The following is a 22997-nucleotide window of genomic DNA, read 5'->3' on the forward strand; positions in this document are numbered from 1 at the left end:
AGTTAAAGGGACCTGAGACCCACTTGCTCAGTCTCACACTCTCTTCTCTAATAGATTTAACATGCTCACATCTCCATCAATATTGAAGATTCATAATCTTCCATTTATACATTTTTGGCGATTTTACTTAGAATGTCTTATTATCTGGTATAAGCTCACTGACTCCTGTTTCTGAAAATTAGATTCATTTGTAGCCTTTGTGAGGGGGGTTCCATCCCTACCACTCTATTGTGAAATGAAACTGAACCCACTGATTTGCTAAATCCAATTTGTTAAGTAACATACTAGAATTCTCAGCAACATATAATATCATTGTTTCTTCCCCTATTCTTGAAGCACACTGCTATAGACTGTGCACTGCCCCCTACCTAAATTCGTACGTGGAAATCTAATCCCCATTGTGATGGTGTCAGGAGGAAGAGCCTTTGGGAGGCTATTGGGTCATGAGGGCAAGTTCTCAGGAATGGGACTAGTGCCCTTATAAAAGAGACCCCAGAGAGCTCTTGTTCCTTCTGCCATGTGAGGCTACAGTGAAAAGGCAGCTGTCTATATACCAGGACATGGGGAGACGTTTCATCTGCTGGTGCCTTGATCTTGGACTTCACAGTCTCCAGAACTCAGAAATAAATTTCTACTGTTTATAAGCCACTAAGTTTACAGTATTTTGTTATAGCAGCCTGAACAAACTAAAACACACAGTCTGTTCTTGGTTTCTGTGCATGTGGTGTTCCTTCTACCCTTCATCTCTCCTTCTCAGTCTTTCTTTCTTTAGCTTTTGCCAAATTCTTCTTTCTTCTCTAACCTTTAAATGTTAACATTCCTCAAGAATCAATCCTAAGTGCCATGCTCTTCTCACTCTCTAATTTCTATCTCATCCACAGCTACAATTTCTATCTACCATTGAAATATTCATTATTCTCAAATTGACAACAATCTTTTCTCTGAGCACCAGACCTACCTACCACATCTCAAAAGTACCTCATTAAAAAAAATCAGTTTATGATCACCCTACTCTCCAAACCTGGGAACCATATAATCCTTCTCTACCTTAGTGAATTCCATCACTTCTCTCCAATATTCAGACCAAAACTCTTTGCACTTTCCCTGACCTTTTCCCCCTTTACCACCTATATTTATTTTCTGAAGACCTGCTGGCTTTGCCACCTAAATATCTCTCAAATGCTTTTTGTTAACTCACATTGTCCTCTCTCTATTCATGTCTACTACTAGCTTTAATATGAAAAATATTCTGATTATTCTCCCTACTTTCAATGTACACCCCTTCAATCCCAGAGACAAGAGTGCCCAGTTTTAATATAAACCAACTCATCTCATTTGCCAGCTTAGAAGTCTGATGTGATTTCCCCATTTCTTAATGTGGCTTACAAAGTCTTGTGAGATTTGATCTCTGTCATTCTCTCCTTCCTGATCTCCTTCTCTCTCTTGTTCTAGCTCTCAGACATATTGCTAGTTTAGTTCCTTGACTGTATAATGTTGCTTCCTACTTTGAGGGCTTTTTCCATGCTGTTCCTCTATGTAGAATGTTTTCCATTTGTTCCTCCAGCTAGAATGTTCTCTGCACCTCCTTGCTTAACTAATACCAACTAATTCTTGCCTAGCCAGCACCAGCTAATTCTTCAGAATTCAGGCCACATCTAGTTAAAATGTCACTTCCCCTAAGAAGACTTCCCAGAAAGATTAACATATGCCTCAGTCCCCCACTGGACAATAAGCTCCATTAAGGCAAGAAACTTATCTATTTTATTCATTATTTTATATGCAACATTTTGTAGGCACATAGAAAATAACTGTTGAATAGATGAAAGCATATGAGGAAGTGAATGAACATGGGTGATGCTGGTGCATGAGGGACTGCAGAGCCACGGCAAGGAGCCTTTAAATCTTTATGTATACCAAGGGATATTACAGATTAAAAAAAAAATCTGTCCATGCTCATTTGGAGGCTTTACATAGATTTTGACAAGAGAAGGAGTTAATAAAGAACAATATTGGGTATCATAAATCTAGATAAAAACTAAGTGTATTTACACATCTATAGTCATATAGTTGTCAGAACTTCCCATTGAAGGGCTTAGGTATGAATCCCATTAGCCTTCAAAACTGAAGGATGGAGCCTAGGGCAGCTGAACTAATTAGTGCAAAATGCTGTACTGATTTTCTATGAACGTCATGACACAAAGTAGTTTGAGAAGCGTTGCTAGATGGAATGCATTTGAAGGTGTTTTTGTTGTTTGGTGCTTTTTTTTTCCTTAAAAAGAAATTGAGATCTTACCTTTAAAAGCAAAATACATTGAATCAACAAGACTACAACCTGAATCAGTCTAGAAGTCTAAGTTTCTATTCATTGGGTTGTCAGGTACCATTAAAATGATTTTCATAAAGAGTATATAATAGTATTATAAATGTTTATAATATGAACATGTTGATATGGTTTGAATATTTGTCCCCTCTAAATCTCATGTTAAAATGTGATCCATAGTGCTGGAGGTTGGGCCTGATGGGAGGTGTTTGGGTTATGGGGGTGGATCTCTTATGAATGGCTTGGTGCCACCCCCATGATAATAAGTGAGTGCTCCTCCTCTTAGTTCACAGAGTGAGAGCTGGTGGTTTAATAAAGTCTAGCATCTCCCTTGCTCCCTTTCTCTCCATGTGATATGCCTGCTCCCCTGTTGCCTTCTGCCATGACTGGAAGCTTCCAGTAGCCTCACCAAGAACAGATGCCAGCACTATGCTTCCTGTGCAGCCTGTAGAACCATGAACCAAATAAACCTCTTTTCTTCATAAATGACTGAGGCTCAGGTATTACTTTATAGCAACGCAAAACAGACTAACACAGATGTTAAATGGAATAAAGCAAGATATAAAATTGAAAATGCACTATAAGTACAACTGTAAAATACAAAGATAGGTAATAGCAGTTGTGTTTGGTTTAGATTGCTTTCATTTTCTTTCTTTATCTTGGCTTATATATGTGTGTGTATGTGTGTGTATACATACACATATACAGACATATATAGACATATATATATGCTTTTTTATTTGAAGAAATAGCTGTTTTGCCTGTAACTGCTGAGTATTCAGCAATTAAGACATCAAAGATACAAGCTATACACATATGTCAGAAATATTTAACAAAATAAGATATTTAATTTTTCTTTTGATATTTCTGGATGGTTATGATTTTTATAAGACAGGCTTCAATATAGAGATTAACTTTATATCCAAATATTATTATCTCATAATAATTATTATAACTTATTCTTAGAGCCAAATAGTGAAAGTATTCATTGAATTACATACCAGCTTCCCTACTGAGCTGTAAGATGATCCTTGGTATTGGAAATGGTGTTTTCTATTTGGTGTGCACGTTATAAAGCACAATGCCTGACTCATCATAAGTAAATTTTTAAATGTTTATTAAATGAATGAATACATATTATCAATAAAAAATATGTACCTCTCATCACACATGCTACCTTCTTGTCCAAATAAAGTTCAGTGAACCTTCACTTTGATCTGATATTGCCTCTTCTAATGTCTTCATGATTATAATTTCATATTTTAAAAAGAGAAGCCCTTAGTAGATAATTAGCAGCAATCAAGAGAAGCATGCTATATCGGCAAAATTTCTGCCAAGAACAATTATCTTTGTAGAAAATATATCTCACGAGGCAGACTGAGGGCACCTATCCTGCAGTAGAGGAGTTTTGAGAACCACTTCTACTGGAACATTTTTCTCAAGCCAATCTTCCTAGACTATCTATCTGAGCTGAGTGCCTGGTGTAGTTTTACTGGCGTGGTCTGTATATTTTGTGAAATCTTTCTGCCATTGAGATTGATTATGCTACCATTGAAGTTTTTAAATGTCTCAACTTAATCAATCTTTACAGTCAGTCCTACTTTTTTTCGCTTCTTACCCAAATAGGCATAGTCAATGAGATAATATCAATAATGATTTCCCATGGATAACTAACATAATCATTTTAGTTGAGTTTTAAGACATACACACACACACACACATATATATATATATATATATATATATATATATATATTTTTTTTTTTTTTTTTTTTTTTTTTTTTTGAGACGGAATCTCCCTCTGTCGCCCAGGCTGGAGTGCAGTGGCCGGATCTCAGCTCACTACAAGCTCTGCCTCCCGGGTTTACGCCATTCTCCTGCCTCAGCCTCCCGAATAGCTGGGACTACAGGCGCCCTCCACCTCGCCCGGCTAGTTTTTTGTATTTTTTAGTAGAGATGGGGTTTCGCGGTGTTAGCCGGGATGGTCTCTATCTCCTGACCTCGTGATCCGCCCATCTCGGCCTCCCAAAGTGCTGGGATTACAGGCTTGAGCCAGCGCGCCCGGCCAGAAATATTAATCTTATCTTCCGTAGGTTTTGCAAAACATCAAGAAGACCTTAAACAAATAAAGCTTCCAAAGTGGAGCCAATTTAACATTGTCTTTCTAAATGGTCAAGATATTGTGATCCTTATAAAAATTTAGAGGCTTTAACAGAAATATCCCAGATTTTAAACAAATTAGAGCTGGTTCCTAGCCCCTGCAGCTTTGGCAACCCTTATAAATTCCTTAAATACAAAGTGAAAGTATCAAGTAGTTAAGGGGAAGAAATTCAATAGGGAGAAATAACTGCTAATTCAAATAGAGTTTTAAACTTGATAGTTCAACTAGAAAGCTTTCTCTGGGGAATAATTCACAGTTTGCCTTCTTTGAGTGACAGGACACCTAATTAAGAGATATCTTACACTTCAGAAATCTTCTGATATTAATTATTTATTAGAAGATGATAAAATGCTAACAGTGTATAAGACACAATAATAACTCCTCCAATATTTATTTATTTGCTTATTTACTTATTTGGCTGTTTTTAGGAATAAAGGTCACATTATCAGCCTCATTAGAATTTGGATCAAAGGTTTTAGACATGTTTCATCAAGCAATTACCATTTTCTAAATAATAATCAATATTAAAAAAACATGGACTATACATTCATTTGGGTTTAGTGTGAATTGAGCAGAAAATTCAGACAAAACTGTACAGTTGAAATTTGTTGGCCGGACGCGGTGGCTCAAGCCTGTAATCCCAGCACTTTGGGAGGCCGAGACGGGCGGATCACGAGGTCAGGAGATCGAGACCATCCTGGCTGACACGGTGAAACCCCGTCTCTACTAAAAAAATACAAAAAAAAACGAGCCGGGCGAGGTGGCGGGCGCCTGTAGTCCCAGCTACTCAGGAGGCTGAGGCAGGAGAATGGCGTGAACCCGGGAGGCAGAGCTTGCAGTGAGCCGAGATCTGGCCACTGCACTCCAGCCTGGGTGGCAAAGCGAGACTCCGTCTCAAAAAAAAAAAAAAAAAAGAAATTTGCTAAGACAGTAGATCTTAAGTGTTCTTACCACACACACACAAAAGTAACTATGTGAGGTGGTAGATGTGTTAATTCGTTTGATTGTGATAATCATTTCACAATGCATTCTTACATATCAAATCAGCATGTCATATACACTTTAATTGTATACAATTTTTATTTCTCAGTTACATCTCAGTAAAACTGGGAGAAAAAGTATAAACATAATGGCTATATTATAATCTACCAAATCAATGGTTCCAAATAGCAATATTTGAAACTACTTTGATGTAGGTAGTCATTTAATTGCTCTTCTTTCTTCTTTAATTAGAATTGAAGTCTCTTTTAATCAAATATTACTGTTTTATTAAAAATAATTGCATTAATGTTTTCTAGGCAAGGTTTAATTTCATAATATGCTACTCAAGTAAAAGTATATTGCTTACATAAGATTAAAGACTTCTTGTCCAAGTAAAATTGATCAACATAATAGACATGGAATCTGTAAATTCAATTATACATCAAATGAACTAAGGTATATTTCTAGTTATTTCTAGTGATATACTTTACTTATTTATTTAGTAAGTTAGTTAGTTACTTACTTACTTAGTTATTTTTGAAACAAAGTTTTGCTCTGGTCGCCCAGGCCAGAGTGCAATGGCGTGATCTTGGCTCACTGCAACCTCCACCTCCCAGGTTCAAGTGATTCTCCTGCCTCAGGCTCCTGAAGATCTGGGATTCCAGGTGTCCATCACCACGCCTGGCTAACTTTTGTATTTTTGGTAGCAACAGGGTTTCACCATGTTGACCAGGCTGAACTCAGGTGATCCTGACCTGAACTCCTGACCTCCGGTGATCCACCCACCTTGACCTCCCAAAGTGCTGGGATTACAGGTATGAGCCTAGTGACATATTTTTATAGCCTTTAGAATTTGCAAAGTGTTTTTATACACTGCCATCAATTAAATCTCAAAAATGCCATTTTAAAAGTGTGAAAACAGAGACTGAGAGAGAGGCGTTAAGATTCATGACCAAAATCACTTGTCTGGTAATGACAGAGCCAGGAGCAGAACCCAAGGCTTCTGGCCTTCATTCAGGTTCATGTTTTTCATATTGACTGATTTTCTTCCAATGTTAAGAATTGTTGCCATACCTACCTCTAATTGTCTGAATATCTGAATTTCATTGTTTCAGTTTTTCTTACTTACTACTTTTAATCGAAGTATGTGCAAGTGAATCCGTGAATGGCCAGAATTCAGGAGATGTACACACAGTTATCTTTATAAAGTCAATAGGACACTGAGAAACCTATGACTAACTCAGTCACTTCCCCATCACTGATAAATTTGAAGCATGATAGTGGTCTCAACTTTAAGTGGAATAAACAGGAATTCTACAAAAGCATTCATTAGAAAATTTTTCCAGGTCTTAATAGGAAAAATGAGATTAAACTTTCAAAGTTTAATAGGAAAGCAGCAAAAATACACTAGTCTACAAGACTCTTGAATTTTTCTGGTAACTAAGAATAGTTGCTTAACTGGATTGTACATGAATTTTTAAGATTACCATCCGTTGTTTTATATATATTATATATATATATGCATACAGATATATTTAATACCGTATGAGTATAATTATATAAATTGTAATAGATATAAAATTACATATATACTATAGGTAAATTATATATGATATATATATATATACAATGACCAATGAGACCCTTAACAGAATACACACACACACAGACACACACACACACAGACACATACACACACAGACACACACACACAGACACATACACACACAGACACACACACACAGACACACACACAGACACAGACACACACGCAGACACAGACACACACAGACACACACACAGACACACACACAGACACACACACACACAGACACACACACAGACACACACACAGACACAGACACACACACACAGACACAGACACACATACGCAGACACATACACACACAGACACACACACAGAGACACATACACACATAGACACACACACACAGACACACACACAGACACAGACACACACACGCAGACACAGACACACACAGACACACACACAGACACACACAGAGACACACACAGACACACACACAGACACATACACACATACACACACACAGACACACACACACGAAAATAAAAGCTGACATAAATTATAAAAGTATGAATTTTGACATATATCAAAAAAAATTCCTATAGGAATAGGAATAGCATAGGCCATAACAAAGGCCATTTTATAACTTTAAAAACTGATAAGGTACCTTAAATGGCACCTTTTCCCACCTCGGTGGAATTATTATTAATACTAGAAACTAAAGTCTAAACTGAGTACCAATGTGCATTTTAGCCTTTTGAAATAAACCAGGACAAATAATACTAATTATCCAGAACATAAGCAGTCTCAGTGACTGCATGGAGTCTGGTGTTACAACTGGCCTGTTTAACTTCCTAAGCAAACCTTAGCAGAAGCACTACAGGCATTCGATCTCAGGGCTATGCAGAGGATACAGAGGAGAAATTGTGAATATTTTCATATAGCTTTGAAAATAACATAATTTTATTAGGTTAACATGGAATATAATTATTAATATTTTAGTTATAGGACAAACTTTTCATCTTCATGGAGTCTCAAAGCAAAATAAATTATTTTACTTCTTTTGATTTTTAGGTTACTACAAAACCAATGGATCAAATTCTGGCCCTGAACTATCTGTTTAATGCTAACTGTTGTCAATTTAATCCGTTAGGTATGCTATATGCTATTAAATACTAATTACATTGGGGAAAGAGGGGAGGATTATATAGATTACTGATATTTTAAAAATAACAATAATTTTGCAGAAAAAGCTAATATCAACTTACTTTAAATCTTTGTCAAAAATATTGTTTTAATCAAAGTATTCTTGTAGAAAGAATTGTATTTGTATACATCATAATTAATGGGATATTTACCATCTCATGTCATTTTCATATCAGTAACATCAAAGTTCAAAGTAATGATGAATTAGCACAGGGAAATATTTCTAGCCTTATTATTTTTGATACAATTCGACAGGCAACTGTGGAACACAACCACCATTTGTTCAGAAAGTATTTTCTGGAGGACAAATAACACGTTTACATTTAATTGTTTATATTAGATTTTAAAATAAGCATTTTTTCTTCCTGAGATCGTCTTCATCACAAAATTAAAGTTTTGTGTTTGAAGAGAGACATACTACTAGGTAAACATACCATGTAATAATTATCTTGAAGAATTTGCTTCTTTTGTCGGTCAAGTAATTAGTTATTTCCTGTCAGAGTGTTGGGATGTGTCAAGTCCAACAAAATATTTGATCTTATTTCTATTCAAAATCATTTTTCAATCAAGATTCAGGCCAAAGGAAAAAATCCACTTACTTTGCTTTAGCTTCTGCATCTTCATATGCTTTATTAGAAACATCATCCAGCCCTCCAATCAAATGTTTGAAAGAGCTGCCAGAGGAAAAAAGTACAGTGATTAGAATAAATCTTCTATAAAGTAATAACAATGGCAACCTAATCAATGATATAATGAAACAATCTTAAGGCATCTAAATAAAAAATAAATTCAAACACTTAATCTAAATACACTGTTAAGAAGCACGTTAGATATTATTTTTCCTGACTAGCATATAAACTCTATGAGATTAGGGACCACCTCTACCTTGTTCGCCAAGAGAGTTGCCAAAACATAAACAAATCTGGCAGCCATATCTGACAAAAGCAGATATTCAAATAATTGTTTGGAATAAAGTCTGTGACATACTAAATGATATACATCACAAAATCAATGAGTAAACTAAAATACTGAAATGACAGCAAGATCTACCAATTATGGAATGCCTCCTTTATGCCAGGTACTGTTATTTAAATTACCACTAACATATATTAATTCCAATTCTCAAAAAAAAATTCTGAAAAACAAGCATCATTATCTCCACTTAACAAAATAGTAAACTAATGTTCACAGGCAAAATAAATACGCGGAATACAGGAAAACAACAGGAGAGAGTCACAGAAAAATTAACTCATTTTGGAAGAGTGAAAAAACAACTTTAGCATAAAACAGGAAGAGTGATTGAACTGCTTAAATCCAATCTATTCAGTATCCTGCTATGCACCTGGAACTGTATTCAGACTTCTATAGTGAAACATGATCAATTCTGTCACTAAAATAGTAAATACTACAGCATCAACACAAAATGAATAAACACATGCATACTATAATCACCCTTGAAAATTACTAAATACAACCAGATACAGTAACTCTTACTATACACTACATTCTGGCAACTACTGAACTAGAATGAAGGAAAGAAAAAAAAGTCCCAGTACCCACATGATAATCAGAGCCTCACTTACATGGTACTCATATGCCAGGCATTGCTATAAGTGTTTTGCATGTAATAACAAATAGTTTAATAGTTCCAATGAGGTTTTTCAAAACAAAAGTCAATTCTTTTATTTTGAAATACTATGAGTTAGTATTATAATCTCCAATTATAATGGAGATAATTTTAAAGTACTGGAAGAAATTACATTTAATTTTAATCCTCTATCATCTTAATACATGTAAATGCTTTGTGTGTTGTGAGTATTAAACAGTAAGTTATGCATGGTCAGGTCCTGAAACATAGTAAGATGCTTGCTGATTTAAAATGTGAATGTTCTTTAATTGCTTTTACATATACTTTTTTATTTTGAAAATCTATAAAGAGGAACATGACACCCTTCTTGGGCCTGGGTGGAGGGGAAGGGAGCAGCTGTCACTTCAGACTCTTGGGTAATGAGCTCATCTAGGGTGCATGGTAGCTAGAATGCTGAACCTAATACATGAAGTATTTCTATTCATAAAGGGACCCCAAAAAAAGATTAGACAGAGACACAGGAAATCAAGAATCATATTCAAGAACATAAAGCTTTCTGTAATGAATTGTATTAATTCATGCCAAAACAAATGATTGCTAAATAGACAAATAATAGGCAACACTTCTTACAAAGTTTTCAAAAATATATTATCCATAATTAATAAATATAATTCCCATAGTTGAAAACTATGTTCAAATATTATTTTTGTCATTGTTCTTCATATGGTAAAATTTCCCACTTTCCCGTAGAATGTCTTGGTCCTTACCTAAACTTAGAGGGAATCCGAGATTAGAGAATGTCCTTAAAGCTAGATGCATTCACAACATAAACTAAAATATAGTATTTCTTTTATTATAAATAGACAATATCTGTCTAATTTTCTGGGTTTTCTTTCAGATAATAAGAAAATTTAAGCACAGAGTTTAAGTTCCTTGTCTAAGATGACTGCAACTTAGCAGCACATCCACCATTAAAATGTATATTTCATAAGGCTTCTGTCCTTTATATTTGGATATTTTCAATACAATGAAATCCAAAACATTATGAAAAGGTATTGAAAGAGAAGAATCAAATAATATTATCTAGGAAAACTGAACAACAATAATCACTAAAGCTTAGTTTTTCAAATCCATTTCGATATATTAAGAGATTGTGTTATTAGACATTTAAAACTCATAGTAATTCTGAGAGTTCAAGTAGTTTTTATTAAAAAAAAGAATCCTGTCTTCCTTCTATATCTATTTGAATTAAGGACACTTTAAACAGAATAGCATATTACCAAAGAATAACAGAGTAAACTGATGATAAATTTGACAAGAATTAAAACTTTTAACTTAACAAATTCTGTTCAACACACTAAGCTAGATTAAAACTCCACAAAATATTATTTTGAAAATACACTTTGAAATTCTTAGTAGTAAAATATATAAATGGAAAAGCATAGATATGGTTATGCTAGATGGAGTTTTAAAGTAGAAATCAAGTAATATTATTAAATTCCAAATGACTGCCACTGTCTGCAGATCCCTGTACTGATCAATGAATAATTTAAGACATCTTGATAAGCATAATTGATGGTGTTATAGAATTTATCACTCCTGGCACAAAAATGAACCAATTAGTGTTTCATTTTTTCCTTCTCTCAGACATTCTGTAGGAACACCTGCTGTCTGTGTGAACCCTCATCAAACAGACATTTAGAAAAGTACTACTATAGGTATCATATGCTTTTCTAAATAGTTACTCAGGTCCTATGACATTTCTTGACTAATGCCTTTTTTGTATTGTTATTCTATTCTGAAAAAGATTATTCTGAGATGTCGTGAAAACTCCAGCAACTGAATAAGTATAAACCAGAAAATATTATTTATGGGTTTTAACAAATATAGGTAACTATAGAAAAATCATTAAATTCTCTTTTTAAACAAACTCACAATTCATACACAAGTTACATTTTAACATTGTAAAATAAAACACCAAATTTCTACATACATGCTAAACTTTCGGAATAAATTAAAGACGTGTTACTGAGCAAATGGCTTTAGTTTAGGGCATCTCCACAGCAAACCTTTTTGCATGCACATATTTCATGTAAAATTTTGGGTTACTTTTCTTGGGATAGAAAATCTAATTTTACAAGTCTTGACATAATACTTTAAGGAGCATGGGTAAAATGTTATCAGTTGAGTACACAGATACTGAAAGAGAGCAAATGGGAAATCCCTTTTATGTTTATTTATTTATTTTTAAATTTATTTATTAGTATTATATTTTAAGTTGTAGGGTACATGTGCATAACGTGCAGGTTTGTTACATATGTATACTTGTGCCATGTTGGTGTGCTGCACCCATCAACTCGTCATTTACATCAGGTATAACTCCCAATTTAGACATACTTGTCAGGTGGGGAAGGAAAAGAAAGGAAAGAGGAAGGCAGAAGGAAAAACAAGGAAGGTTTGAATGAAAGAATGAAAGGTGGATGGAAAAAGGGAGACAGGAAGGAAGAAGAAACTGTAACCCTTACACACTAAGAATTTACACACTAAGACATTTAAAGAAATTGTCCTTAACGATATCAGTTAAGAGACTGTGTTTCTCATTCCAGGAAATTGTCTGTTTTAGAATGCTATAATGACAGTAACTCAGTGGGTAATAAATTTAGTTATTAAAATGTTTTCATTATAAAGGCAAAATATTCTGAAGGGAGCTGATTACTCAGTGGTATGTCTAAAAAGAATATAATTCGGTTGTTATTCGGTTATGATATAATGAGACTTCATCTAGACAGAAATGGTCTTTAAATTATTAGAAAGGCAGTTCAAATATCAAGAGATCAGCATTACCATGCTGCTAAAAAATCATTGCATTTAAAGTTTACTTTACAGTGTAATATATTTTACATGTGTATAAAATAGATATATATTTTATATATATAGTGTGTGTGAGTTAGTTGATTTAATTCTCATGATCTCCTATCCTTTATTCTGATATAATGGTTTAGAATTTTGTATAAACATTTAAAAAATGGAATATTTTCAAATTAAAAATAGGATGGGAGAAAGTCCTAACATTCAAAACAGTTTTTTTTTCTTTTTTACACTTAATAGTGAAATGTTATAAGTCAAAAAGTGTAAATCTTAAACTGGAAGCTATTTCAAATACTTCAATAGTGCTAAGCAAAATGTTTGTCAGGTATTATCAGAAGGCTTGGAAAAGCCTTCTTAATTTCACAGACTATACCATTATGCTTTGTTAACCTAAATGTCAACTAAATTGTTTTTAAAAAATATTTATTTAAAAATATAGAAAGTTAGTGTTCCAAAGTAGTTAAGATGTTTTACTTAGCTAAGCCCAAGGTTTCAGAGGGATCCTTCACGGTTTTGGTACACTTATGCAGAAAATCTCTTGATTTACTTTGTGGCTTCAAGTGTTCTTATGTTTGTTACTTTTTGTTTATTTTATTTATAATTGGACAATCATAATTCTTAGTGGTTTACACTATCAACTGTCATGTGACTATATGTTTCCTTGGAGAAAAAATTACCTCCATATAAAATAAAACCAGCCACATCCATATTTTCCAGTTATCCATCCATTTATTCATCCATCCATCCATCCATCCGTTCATCCAAACTCACATACATGTATGTATACAATGCCTACTATCTATAAGGAACAATTCAAGCTACTGTGCATTATGCAAAAAGAATAAAGTACAACTTTGAGGAATTTACAGTCTTATATTACAGATAAGATACAAAGACTTATAATATAAAGGTGGGAAGTAATGAGTGGCTGAATGCTTATCAGAAGGAAGGCTATAGTGTACATAAAAATAATTTCATCTACTCAAAATCATATTAGATAGTAATTTCATAGAAAGCAATGACACTTTCATGAGTAAATAATTATTAGTATTTTCTTATCATGCACATATGTTTATATTTGCAAGAGAGAATTACACACACCAAAGTATTATATATTTGTCTGTGTCTTTGCTTTGTAATAATATCCACCTATCTATCAAGGGGATTATTCACTAGAAAAATGGGTTTCAAATAACAAACATTTCATTTAAACTGTTTCCTGATTATAATTATATGCTTTAAAAGGTACCAATTGAAAATAATGATTCAATTTGGCATACGCACAAAAGATTAAAAAGCTAAGAATAGGTTTCAGGAATTCTCTCCTTTTACTTACTGTTACTTTTGAGAAATAAAAAAAGTGACTCAGTGCTGATCAAGTTTCCATGTCTAACATGTCCATATAAATCAGTCTTTTCCAGGGTAGGGTCTTGTTGACTAGGCTTATTATGTTAGTCAAATCATCTAGTTTTGAATTTTAAAATTACGTGTATGTGTGTGTCTGTGTGTGTGTATGTGTGTGTTTCCAATGGCAATACATGAACAAATTGAAAGACACTGAAGAACTCTAAGGGATAAATGATTTACTGTAATTTTACAATCTTTGGCTAAACGTTAACATTTTGGCATGTATCCTCCTTGATTTTTTTTTCAGTTATTTCAAAGTTGAAATTGTATCGGTTTAGTACTTGTTTGATTTTAGGTTGTCTATGCTTATACTATAACCACATTAATGGTTAAGTGTGGAAAACAGTCCAGTCAAGCATGTAGGACACTCCTGGTTACATAGAAATATCCAATATAAAATGACTAAACTTCTCAATTTTTTTGTTTACTTGCTTATCTAGTAATTCTACTGTTGGAATATTGGTGACAAATATTAGCTTAAGATTTTATTTTTAACTCTTTCTCACTTTTAATCCTTAACTGTTAAGAATATATACATCTTTTTGGCATGAATGTAGTGAAAAGGGAACACTTACATTCCTAGTGGGAACGTAAACTAGTATAACCACTATGGAAAATAGTATGGATATTCCTTTAAAAATTACAAGTAGAACTACCATTCAATCCAGCAATACAACTACTGTATATCTTCCCAAAGAAAAAGAGGCCACTATGTGAAAAAGACACTTGTGCATGCATGTTTGTAACCGCACAATTCACAATTGCAAAAATATGGAAACAACCTAAATGTCCATCAGTCAATGAGTGGATAAAGAAAATGTGGTATATATACACCATGGGATACTACTCAGCCATAAAAAAAATGAAATAATGGCATTTGCAGCAACTTGGATGGAGTCAAAGACCATTATTCAAAGTGAAGTAACTCAGGAATGGAAAACCAAATATCATGTCTCATTTATTTTTTTTTTAATGTAGGAAAGTTTATTACATATTACTTACAGTTTCCAACCTGAAACAATCTCAACTTTTCCTTAAGTATCTCAAAGTGCATAGGGGCAGGCACCAGTAACGACCTTGGGTTACAGTTGGTTTTTAAAAAATGGAATAATAACACAATATTTGGTGCCTTATTTTGAATTAAAAGTTCAAATTTGTATTCACCATAGGATTTATATTCAATAGAGTAACTGATTTCTGCTATTGCAGAGCCTATATCAATTTGAACCAATTTCAAACAAAACATGAAGATAATGAATATCATACATTATATGTTAAGGAATGAATTGTAAGTGTCCATTATTTTACTGCCAAAAAGAAACTGAAAGAACTTTGTGTTTAGAATTTATTAAAATATGGATAGCCATATTAAATTATAAAAGAAATATTACTTTCTTTTAAAAAATATAATTTGCACATGCATTAAAATCAATTATTATGTAGACATCTAACAAAAGCATTATATTTAAAATGTCAATCCAAAAGTAATGCAAAGTGCCATTTCCCGATACTTTGAACATAACAGAATTCTTTTTTCTTTTTTTTTTTTTTTTTTTTGAGATGGAGTCTCACACTGTTGCCCTGTCTCCCAGTGGTGCAATCTCTGCTCACTGCAACCTCTGTCTCTGGGTTCAAGCAATTCTCCTGCTTCAGCCTCCCAAGCAACTGCGATTACAGGTGCCCACCACCACACTCAGCTAATTTTTTGTATTTTTAGTAGAGATGGGGTTTCAATATGTTGGCCAGGTTGGTATTGAACTTCTGACCTCGTGATCCGCCCGCCTCAGCCTCCCAAAGTGCTGGGATTACAGGTGTTAGCCACTACGACTGGGCGAGAATTTTTTATTTCATATTCAAAAGAGAGTTTCAATGGCCCTCCATTTTTTTTTTTGAACTCTTTTTTTTTTATTATTATACTTTAAGTTCTAGGGTACATGTGCAGAATGTGCAGGTTTGTTACATATGTATACTTGTGCCATGTTGGTGTGCTGCACCCATCAACTCGTCAGCACCCATTAACTCGTCATTTACATCAGGTATAACTCCGAATGCTATCCCTCCCCTCTCCCCCTTCCCCATAATAGGCTCCAGTGTGTGATGTTCCCCTTCCAGAGTCTGAGTGATCTTATTGTTCAATGAGTGAGAACATGCGGTGTTTGGTTTTCTGATCTTGCGATAGGTTGCTGAGAATGATGGTTTCCAGCTGCATCCATGTCCCTACAAAGGACACGAACTCACCTTTTTTTATGGCTGCATAGTATTCCATAGTGTATATGTGCCACATGTTCTTAATCCAGTCTCTGATAGACATTTGGGTTGATTCCAAGTCTTTGCTATTGTGAATAGTGCCACAACAAACATACGTGTGTATGTATCTTTATAGCAGCATGATTTATAAGTGGGAGCTAAGCTATGAGAATGCAAAGGCATAAGAATGACATAATGGACTTTGGGGACTATAGGGGAAGGGTGGAAGTGGGGTGGGAGATAAAATAATACATACTGGGTACAGTATACACTATTAGGGTGATGGGTACACCAAAATCTCAGAACTCACCACTAAAGAACTTACCCATGTAACTAAAAACCACCTGTACTCCAAAAATATTGAAATATAAAAGGAATATATGCATCTTAATAAAGGGTGTAAAAAGAGAAACACTGTGTTTTAAAAAGAAGTGTTTTGAGATTTTCCTACACACAATTTTGATATTATAAATATTCTATCTTAAATATTTATATATAAGATTCCTATATATGATTTGCCCTTTTCTAAGGATGATTGAATTCACAATCTTTTTGTAGAGTAGTACTACTACTCAAAGTATAATTGGCCCACTATTTGTTGCTAGTCTATAAAGACATAAACCCAGAAGTTTAGAAACTTTTCTAGCAATTTGACAATATTGAGACATCCAAGGGCAAGATCAGTGGACTTGTGTTTTTGAACAGGGTACAGATTTGTGTTACTGTCAAATCCATAAGGTGAGAAACATTTGGTAAAAGGCGCATACAAGTCATATGCAAGAGGGTATTATTAAATGTGTGATATTTTAAGATTAGTTTGCTAATTTTAACCTAAAGTATATAAAATTCAGAATCTATCTTACGAAGAGAATTAAAATTTAAACATACTTTACAGGAGTAATTGATATAACTGGCTACTAATGAAGGATTAACTAAAATAGAACCTCACTTGTTCTATTTTGAATACAAAATAAAAATGAAGGTCAGGCACAGTGGCTCACACCTGCAGTCCCAGCACTTTGGGAGGCCAAGGCAGGTGAATCACTTGAGGTCAGGAGTTCGAGACCAGCCTGACCAACATGGAGAAACCCTGTCTCTAGTAGAAATACAAAGTTAGCCTGGCGTGGTAGTCCATGCCTGTAGTCCCAGCTACTTGGGAGGCTGAGGCAGGAGAATCGCTTGAACACAGGAGGTGGAGGTTGCAGTGAGCCGAGATCATGCCATTGTCCTCCAGCCTGGGCAACAAGAGAGAAACTCCATCTCAAAATAAATGAATGAATAAATAAATAAATAAATAAATATAAATTTTTCCAGTATGCTGATATTACTTTAAAATCACTTCTTCTATTCCCATCAATTCTTCTCTGCGAGACTGGTTTCTCTATTCCGAGTGTATTAAACAAAACATAAAACAGCTAAAGTACACATTACTCCCTGCAAGTGGCATTTCCATCATCCATCTAACCTAGATCAAAAAAGTTAACAATCAAGAAACAGGCACATTTGATACATTAAAGACTAGACAGTGAAATGCACAGTGTTCTTTCAAAGTGTACCAATTGCAGTCAGAATGGAGAATTGCTGTTTCACTCATAAATTGTGGTTTTGTTACGATGGTAAAACAAGTATAATAGCCATTATCTTTCTTATTACTTGTAAACATACTTTCAATGACAATGTGATTAATTGGGGCAATTCTTTTCCTTTTATCCGGCATTATGTTTGTTCTAATATTTTTACTGAAATAGGATTTTATGTATGCTGAATATAATAGGAAAAAATAGTGGGCATTTATTTCTATGCTTTTTTTCACTTGTATTTTTCTAGCAAGTCATTTGTATTTTATTTTACAAAAACATCTGTCCACAATGGATGGGCTGAAAATAAAAAACAAAACTGATCCTTGAGCACAGATCCTTGGAAAAGGACTGTCCTAGACCACTCACTTTCTCTATCACCCCCACCTATGTGCCTCTTTCTGAATCCTATCTGATACCTTATGGTTACTTTTCAGAGCATACTGCAGAGTTCTGGAATTGTTAGTTTTTGGTCAGTCTCTTTCTCTATAAACTGAGCTATTTAATGTCCAGTTTTACAGATATTCTTTAACGTCCTGGCCCTTTCCAAAAAAACGTTTGCTGACTCCTGTTCTAGATTGTCTTTTTCCTTCCTCCATATCTAATCCAACACCAAATCCTGTACATTCTAGCTTCAATAATCTGAAATGAATCCTCTTTTCTATATTATCTTTGGGTCCCAACCGCCATTTTCTCACTGGATAATTCTGTAACTGCCGTTTCCTTTATTTCCTCTCTCGTCCTTACACAGTGAGCAGAGTAATCTTTTAAAAACGTAAATCAGATCACGTCACTCTTCTGCTGACCTCTACAACTTCTCTGAATTATCCTATGCTACTTTTGACCATAGAATGCTTCACGCATCTGCCTCAGGGCCTTTGTCTTCTGCCTGGAACATTTGTTCTCTAGATTTTCATGTTTTTTTCTCAGTACCATTCAGGTCTCAGCTCAATTGTTTCCTCTTTACACAGGACTGACCAACCCATACAAAGAAGCAATTACTCAAAATCCTTCTCGCTGTCATTCTGTGATTTTAACTCATTTTCACTCACCACTAGCTAAAAACTACTTCGTTTGTTTAGATATCTGCTGTCTTCCTCATGCCAAAATGTACATTTCATGAGATCAGGCACCTAGTCTAGCTTCTTCATCAATATCTCTCTTTAGGAACTAGAGTATTTCCTGGCCTGTAATAGAAATTTAAAATGAATTAATAAATAGATGGATGGACTCACCCAACCACCTACTCATTTATTCTTTTGTGTGTATGTATGTGCCCAGGATATGACAAGCAAACTCTTAAGTTTCTGAAGCAAAGTTTTATTTAAAATTCAAGATATATGGGTTAAAAGTTCTCTGTGTGTCTTAGGGTATCCACCTCTATGAACTCTTAGGACAAAGGCTTAGTTAAAATGAATGCCTAGCATACATTGTGGGTCCTAATGAAGCAATACATTGGTATAAATATGGGTGAAGTGATTCGAAACACTTAGCAATTTAACATTGAATTATATAGAGGACATTAAATAAGGGTAATTATTTTAGACCGTAATGAAATTTATATCCATGAATCCCAATTGCAATTAAAGTGGAAGAAAGGATTTTAAAATGCAGCATGACTTTCATTTTCAATTAAAAGCAGGAGAAATTGGAATCAAGTCTCATGTGATAGTTCTTAGCCTTTTCAGTGTTTAGGAGGAAAATATAAGACTAGGTTGCCGTAATGTGCCAACTCTATATGTTTCCTTTTCCTTAAAAATAAACATCTCTCAACTATACTTAACTCAAACAGTTCATGCAGTGGACATACTTTTTGTGACTGGCCAATTATTTTAAGTGTTTGCAACTCTCTTTACCTTACTATATAAAATCCATACTAACAAAAGTAGATATTACACATTATTCTTCCTATCATTGCCTTTCTGGGCCAAATTACACTGTTTTGACATGAAAACCAATGATAAGTTTCACATATGTTTAATTAATTTCATCAAAATACTATACTTTCCCAATGAAAACTATCAATACTAAATTAATTTTTTCATAACACTATAAATTCTCAATTTTAAGACCATTTTGTTATAGAACTATGTAGAAGCAAATGTTAATTTTTTTCTCCAAATTTTGGTATTCTCAAAGCAGAATACATGGCACCAACAAGCATCTTATGTATTAAAATTTTTTCAGAAGGAAACAACCGCAGTAGGGCTTACTTGAGGGTGAAAGGTGGGAGGAGGGAGAGGAGCAGAAAAAAGTAAAAATTGAGTACTAGGCTTAATACTTGAGTGGCAAATAATCTATACACCAAACCCTCATGACACAAGTTTACTTATATAACAAAACTGCACACGTACCCTAAAACCTAAAGGAAACATTTTTTAAAATTTCAAATTTCTCTACTTACAAATTATTTAAAATTTACAAATTCAGGTAACTGGCAGAAAATCTTACCAAAATTGTCGAAAAATAAATAGACCATATTTATTAAAAACAATAAAATCTATAGCTAATATATTCTAGTTTACATAAATGTATCAATTATAGTAGATATCAGTTGCAGCAATCCACTTTTTATTAACTTACTATTTAAAAACTGCCTCTGGAAAACTCTGGCTAAGGAAAATATCATGGGAATGCAAATACTATGATAGTCACTGATTTTCTATTAAGCAACTTGAAAGTGAAATCTTAAAATGGCACAATAAATCTATCCCAAGCTATCTTTTTTAGTAGACTTTTTGTTATTTATTCTCTGAAACTCCTTGAAACAAAGACATTAGTTTAACATTTTTATAAATATCAATTACTTGACTTTTTATTTCTGCTGTCATTACACGATTGGAAAGGGCAATACATACTTTTCCCAAAAAAATAATAGAAGCTTAGCAATAAATGCATCCCTTTATGTCACAAATTAATGTTTATATAACTTAGCAATATAAAAATTTCAAGCAAAACATGAAAATACTAGCTAGCATGTATTAGGATTATCCAAACTATTTTACAAGGATGTTCCCTGTTTTATAGGTAAGGTGATCAAGGCTAACAAAATTAAGAAATTTGCCCGAGGTCACATGTCTAGTAAGTGTCAATACTGGGATTTGAACCAAGGCAACCTGTTTCTAACACCTGCAATCCCAGCAGTAATTGGCACCATATTTATCTACCCAATATGGAAATCTGAGGTGATCTAGTTAATAGTTGTGGCTAAGATTTGGTATTAAATATCTGCTTTCTCTCTCTCAAATCCTACCCTTATGGCCAAAATCTTTTTTTTTTTTTTTTTTTTTTGAGACGGAGTCACTCTGTCTCCTAGGCTGGAGTGCAGTAGGGCGATCTTGGCTCACTGCAACCTCCACCTCCTGGGTTTAAGCAATTTTCCTTGTTCAGTCTCCTGAGTAGCTGGAATTACAGGCACCCACCACCATGCCCGGCTATTTTGCATTTTTAGTAGAGACAGAGTTTCACCATGTTGGCCAGGCTGGTCTTCAAATCCTGACCTCAAGTGATCCACCCACCTTAGCCTCCCAAAGTGCTGGGATAATTGGCGTGAGCCACCACGCCCGGCCAAGATTCTTTAAGAGAAATAATTTTTATTTCAACAGGTCACCTTCTTTCTCCTATTGTATTATGTGTATAAAAGTTCCAATTAGGGAAGTAATTAGTCCCCTGGGGCTGCCATAACAAAATGCCACACACTGGGTGGCTTAAAGAACAGAAATTTATCTTCCCACCGTTCTGGAGGCTGGAAGTCCACGATCAAGGAGCCACCAGGGTTGGTTTCTGGTGAGTTATTTTGTCCTGCCTTTGGCTAACAGGCCCCTACTCACGGCATTCTCACATGGCCTTTCCTCTGCATGTGTGCCCTGCTGGTGTCTTTTCCTGGCTTCCAAGGACTCCAGTCCCATAGGTTTAGGGCCCCACACTTATGACCTCATTTAACCTTAATTATTATACCTTTTTAAAGGCCCTATCTCAAAATACAGTCACATTGGGGGTTAGGGCTTCAACATATGGATTTGCTGGGGGACATAATTCAGTCCTTAATAGGAAGTCTAACGAAGGAACACCAATGGCAATCAAGACAATACACTTTCTTGTGTATTTGGGCTATTTAATATGATTTTCATTTGTAATTTTTGAAAGGTTCATAAAAAGAACTCAGCTTTTTATGCTTTTTATGAACCTTTCAAGAACTATAAATGAAAATCTTATTAAATAGATTTGCATTTTTCCCCTGGACTTCAAGTATAGTGACATTATCATCATACTTCTCTGCCATAGGAAGTACCCCATTTTTTTTCTAAAGCAAGTCTCCTTTTCATTGCTACTAATCACAGAGTCTTTCACCTTTCTCCTCTGGACTCTTGCTCCATCAATTACAATCTTTCTTATTGTTTCGTTATCTCCTTTTTGACTTTTCTTTCTTTTCTGTCTAAACAGGATGTTCTTTCCAAACCTAAAAAAAAAAAAAAAAAAAAAAAAAAAGCAAAACTATCCTCTGTGGTCAAGCAGCCAGTGTGAAGGAGCTGCTTTTCCTATGTCTCATCCTCATTTTTCATTTAATTCTCAGCCTATTGCTGCCTGGAATTCTATTCCCATCTTTCTTTCACCCTTATTACAACTTTTCCCTCAACGTTATCATTACTCTGCTAACCATTCACCACAGTGGTCTCTTTCCAGGTCCCATCCTCAGTGAGCTATCTGAGGTTCAGGGACCTGCTTGCCTTCTTCCCTGGTTGCAGTCATGCAATAGCCGCTCATAGCACTCCAGTAACCTGCTCTCTGTTGATCTCTGATGCCCCACTTTCCCTATTCTCCTCTTCTCCCCTTATGCTACCTTTCAGCATATGTGACACACATTCCTTCCTCTGACATTTCTTAAAGGTAAAAGGTTCCCCAAATTGTGTCCTTCGCCTTTTTTCTATTCAATATATTGAATTAGTTTTCTAAATATTTCTTGTTTAAGACAGGTTCAGTTTTTTTTTGTTTTTTTTTTGTTTTTTTTCTGCATGATCTCACTGAAACTTCACAACATATCTATGAGGTAAGTACAGTTATCTCTGCTTTATAGAATACTTACAGCAGGGTTT

At 34.5% G+C, this 22997-nt stretch overlaps 1 protein-coding gene across 3 annotated transcripts in view; it reads right to left on the reverse strand.

Moving 5' to 3' along the window:
- PRKG1 (protein kinase cGMP-dependent 1) overlaps positions 1-22997 on the reverse strand; it is a 1337040-nt gene that overhangs the window by 121001 nt on the left and 1193042 nt on the right. For all 3 annotated transcript variants that reach the window (XM_005565848.4, XM_005565847.4, XM_015456924.4), the window contains one exon: positions 8817-8891. In XM_005565848.4, coding sequence (XP_005565905.1) covers positions 8817-8891 — 75 coding nt within the window. The remainder of the gene's footprint in view (positions 1-8816; positions 8892-22997) is intronic.

The sequence above is a fragment of the Macaca fascicularis genome, chromosome 9 (assembly GCF_037993035.2).
Source record: "Macaca fascicularis isolate 582-1 chromosome 9, T2T-MFA8v1.1".
Classification (NCBI taxonomy): Eukaryota; Metazoa; Chordata; class Mammalia; order Primates; family Cercopithecidae; genus Macaca; species Macaca fascicularis.